The 4,149-nt window shown below is 46.2% G+C and overlaps 1 protein-coding gene across 2 annotated transcripts in view; it reads left to right on the forward strand.

Moving 5' to 3' along the window:
• The first annotated feature begins 2,324 nt into the window (after positions 1 to 2,324).
• EAPP (E2F associated phosphoprotein) overlaps positions 2,325 to 4,149 on the forward strand; it is a 19,203-nt gene continuing 17,378 nt past the window's right edge. For both annotated transcript variants that reach the window (XM_029952414.1, XM_029952415.1), the window contains exon 1: positions 2,325 to 2,495. In XM_029952414.1, coding sequence (XP_029808274.1) covers positions 2,422 to 2,495 — 74 coding nt within the window. In that variant the 5' untranslated portion in view covers positions 2,325 to 2,421. The remainder of the gene's footprint in view (positions 2,496 to 4,149) is intronic.

Genomic DNA, 4,149 nt, shown 5'->3' on the forward strand with positions numbered 1-4,149 from the left:
TTAGTCTTACACATACACAGACTTCCCAAAGGAAATTTGGTTCCCTGGGTGGCTCAGTTGGTTGAGCGACACGACTCCTGATTTCTGCTGAGGTCATGGTCTTGCAGTTGGTGGGTTTGAGCTCCGAGTCAGTGTCTGTGCCTATAGTGCAGAGCCTGCTGGGATTCTCAATCTCCCTCTCTCTGCCCCTACCCCACCAACTTTCAAAAATAAACAAATAAACATATAAAAAACCGAAACAAAACAAAAGGACATTTGAGTTACCTTAAAATAAAACAATCCTGGTTTTAGAAAAAAGTTTATTCACTTTTGAGCAATAGATAGAGAGACACAGAGCACAAGCAGGGGAGGGGCAAAGAGAAAGACAGATTCAGAATCTAAAGTAGGCTCCAGGCTCTGAGCTATCAGCACAGAACCTGACTCGTAGCTCGAACCTACACACCATGAGATCATGACCCGAGCCAAAGTCAGACACTTAACTGACTGAGCCACTCAGGCACTCCTTATTTATTTATTAAAAACTTTTTTTTACATTTATTTATTTTGATAGAGCGAGATAGAGGAGTGGGGCAGAGAGAGAAGGGGGAGAGAGAAAAACCCAGAGGTGTCTCCACAGTATCATGTGGGGTTGAGTTCATGAACCGTGAGATCATGACCTGAGCCAAAGCCAAGAGTTGAACGTTTACTTAGCTGGGCCACCCATGCACCTCTAAAGATTTTATCATATTTTACTAAAAAATATTTTTAATCTTTTTAATATTATTATTATTATTTTTTTTTGAGACAGAGAGAGGGAGAGAAAGGGTAAGAATGGGAGCAGGGTAGGAACACAGAGAGAGGGAGACACAGAATCTGAAGCAGGCTCCAGGCTGAGCTGTCAGCACAGAGCCCCATTCAGAGCTCAAACTTACAAGCCTCAAGTTCATGACCTGAGCCAAAGTCAGATGCTTAACTGACTGAGTCACCTCTGTGCCCTGGTTTTTGTTTTTTAAAGTAAGCACTAGGCCCAACATTGGGCTTGAACTCATGACCCCAAGATTGAGTCACATGCTCCACTGACTGAGCCAGCCTGGCACCCCTAATAGGATTCCATTTTAAATAGTTGAATCTAAACATAAGGGTATTCCATGGGGCGCCTGGGTGGCTCAGTCAGTTAAGCCTCCGACTTCAGCTCAGGTCAGATCTCACGTTCGTGGGTTCGAGCCCCGCGTCAGGCTCTGTGCTGACAGCTAGGTCAGTGCCTGGAGCCTGCTTCTAGCTCTGTGTCTCCTTCTCTCTCTGCCCCTCCCCCTCTCATGCTCTGTCTCTCTCTGTATCAAAAATAAATAAAACATTAAAAAAAGTTTAAAAAAATAAACATAAGGGTATTCCTTATTACTAACTAACACTAGTAGATACCATTTCATATTTACAAAGTATTTCTTTCTAGAGGGGATAAGGCAAGGCCTGTGGGCTTGGGCCTGGTCCACTTGGTGGGGTATGGGGTTCCCCAGGAAGGCAGACAGCACAGTGCTGGTGATTCTGGGGGTGCAGGGGGAGTAAGTGCAGTTACTGATGGAGGGAGATGGAGAGGATGGGATGGGACAAAGTTTCTCTTTACAGAGGAGTAAAAGTACGAGTTATTTTACCCTTAATGTCATTTTATAAACAAGGGAACCAATATAAGACCCATTAATTATGTACTTGCCCAAGGCTTTAAAGCAAATCAGTAACAAATCTAGGAAAGAATTCAAGCTTCCCACACTTTCACTTTATAGTTCTTAATTACTGAGCGAACAACTATAAATAACTACTTCATTGGGAGAAATCTGCAAGTTCCAAAGATATATTAAAATGAAATTTAAAATTGCTCTTAATCCTCCCAAAAGAATGACACAAAAATAGAAGTTACCAAGTCAGAGACCTTATTTCCTCCTTTCTGTTACAGTATGTAACAGTCCTCCAAAAACGGAGGTTCTTATTTCCAGATATCATGTGAATGGTCTCTATGTCAGAGTTCTCAAACTTTTTGGTCTAAGGACTCCTTTACACTCTTAGAAATTACTGAGGACCCTAAAGAGCTTTTGTTGTGTTCCCATGTTCTCAGCATGGAGAGGTCTGCTCCTTCATGTCACGACGTGAGACACCGCACACAGAGCGATCGTCTCAATCGTCTCAGAGACTGCTACTTCTAAGCGTGCCAATTACGATTTTCGGAAATAAGGTGGCTCTTCCCAGGTAAGCGTAAGCAGCGCAGCGCTGGGGTGGACGTACGGCTAGTCCAGTCACCCGGCCCTCTCACTAGGACAATCTGCGCAGGCGCGCAGGGAGGGCACGGAAGTGCGGGCGGAAGTGAATTCTGGACGCTCTAGCGTAGCGGCCGGTCGGGTAAACAAATACGGAGCGGCCGCTCGTAGATGGTTTCCGAGGGTGCGGGCCACCATGAGCCGGCTCCAGGATGACTATGACCCCTACGCAGTTGAGGAGCCCAGCGACGAGGAGCCAGCTTTGAGCAGGTGGGCCCCTCTCCCGGCCCCCGAGGCTTCGGGCCGAGGCCAGGCTTTAGCCTTCTCCATTCGCTGCGCCTGCCAGGCCTTGGGGGACCCTCGACCCAGCGGCTGGGCGCCTCTTGCGCCTCGCTGTGTCCTGTGCGACGCCGAGGGGGGTTCTGGTGAGGTCGGGGAGCCCCGGGGGAGGCGGGGCCGACATCCGCGCGGGGAACAGATATTCTGGAGTAAGTCTTCAAAAAGCCTTGGGATCGAATCCTGCCTCTGCAACTTGCTAGCAGTATGCCTGGAGGCAAGTTACTTATCCTCTTTTTGCTCATCTATAAAAAGGAAATATAATAGGGCTCCCGGGCGGTTCCGTCAGTTAAGCCTCGGACTCTTGATTTCCCCTCAAGTCATAATCTCAGAGTCCTGAGATTCCTCCTATGTTGGGTGCAGCCCTGGGCATGGAGCCCATTTAAGGTTTTCTCCTCACCCGCCATCCCCGCTCATGCTCGCTCTCTCCAAAATAACAACAAAAAAAGGCAATATAATAACTATATCTTAAGTATGTTGTGAGGCTTATGGGACTTAATGTGAAGTGACGGTCTTGAAGACGAAGCTGCCATGAACAGAAGTAAGGAAATATTCAGCAGGCCTTTTTTGAACACCTATTATATGCTTACTCTGGGCTACGGTTTTCTACAGACTTGCAGTATAGTAGGGGAAATCAGACACGTTTCTCAGACGATCTATATCATGGAAAGAAGTATGTATCTCAGAAGGGTGTTGTAGAAAACAATGACCCGAGATGGGCACAGAACAAATTCTGTGGGAATTTCCAGAAAGGAGGGATTAATCTTACGTGGGCAAAGCTTGCAGTTATGTTGGTAAGAGAGTTCCAGGCAAATTTATCCAAATTTTAAGGCTGGCCTCAGATCCTATTCACAAACTCCAGAACATTGTGTCCAACTAGCTTTCTGTGAAACTGCACTTCCATCATCATATTTCCCCCTGTTATCCTGGGGGAGGAGTTGTAGGCTTGGGAGATTAGACTGCTGTGAAAATTTCTCTTGTGGGGAGTAAGGAAGGATTACAAGATTTCCTGAGAGAAGGACTGACTTTCAGTTAATGGGTTTAGTCTGTGAAAGGGGGTGTATCAATTAGTAGGCCTCAATTAGTAATTCGGTTTGATTGGAATATAGCAGTGTTTCCTGGACTTGAGGTATTTAGCCATTACCATCTCCATATTCACCCGTGTAGCTATTTATTTAATACTTTTGTGTAGGTTGAGGTGCCTTGGTGGCTCACTTGGTTGAGCATGAGGCTCTTAATTTCGGCTTAGGTCATGATCTCATGGTTGGTGAGATCAAGCCCTCAGTTAGGCTCTGCCAGAGACAGCACGGGATTCTCAAACATTAGATTTTTGGGGGTTACATTTTAAAAAAGTGTTTATTTATTTTGAGAGAGAGAGAGAGAATGAGCAAGAGGGGGAGAGGGGCAGAGAGACAGAGAGATGGAATCCCAGGCAGGCTCTCTGATGCCATTGCAGGGCCCAAACTTAGGGCTGGCTTCATTTCACCAACCGTGAGATCATGACCTGACCTGAAACCAAGGCGGACGCTTAACTGACTGAGCCACCCAGGCATCCTAATTGTATATTTAAATGCATATACTTGTGGGG

Source organism: Suricata suricatta, chromosome 9 (genome assembly GCF_006229205.1).
Source record: "Suricata suricatta isolate VVHF042 chromosome 9, meerkat_22Aug2017_6uvM2_HiC, whole genome shotgun sequence".
Taxonomy (NCBI): domain Eukaryota; kingdom Metazoa; phylum Chordata; class Mammalia; order Carnivora; family Herpestidae; genus Suricata; species Suricata suricatta.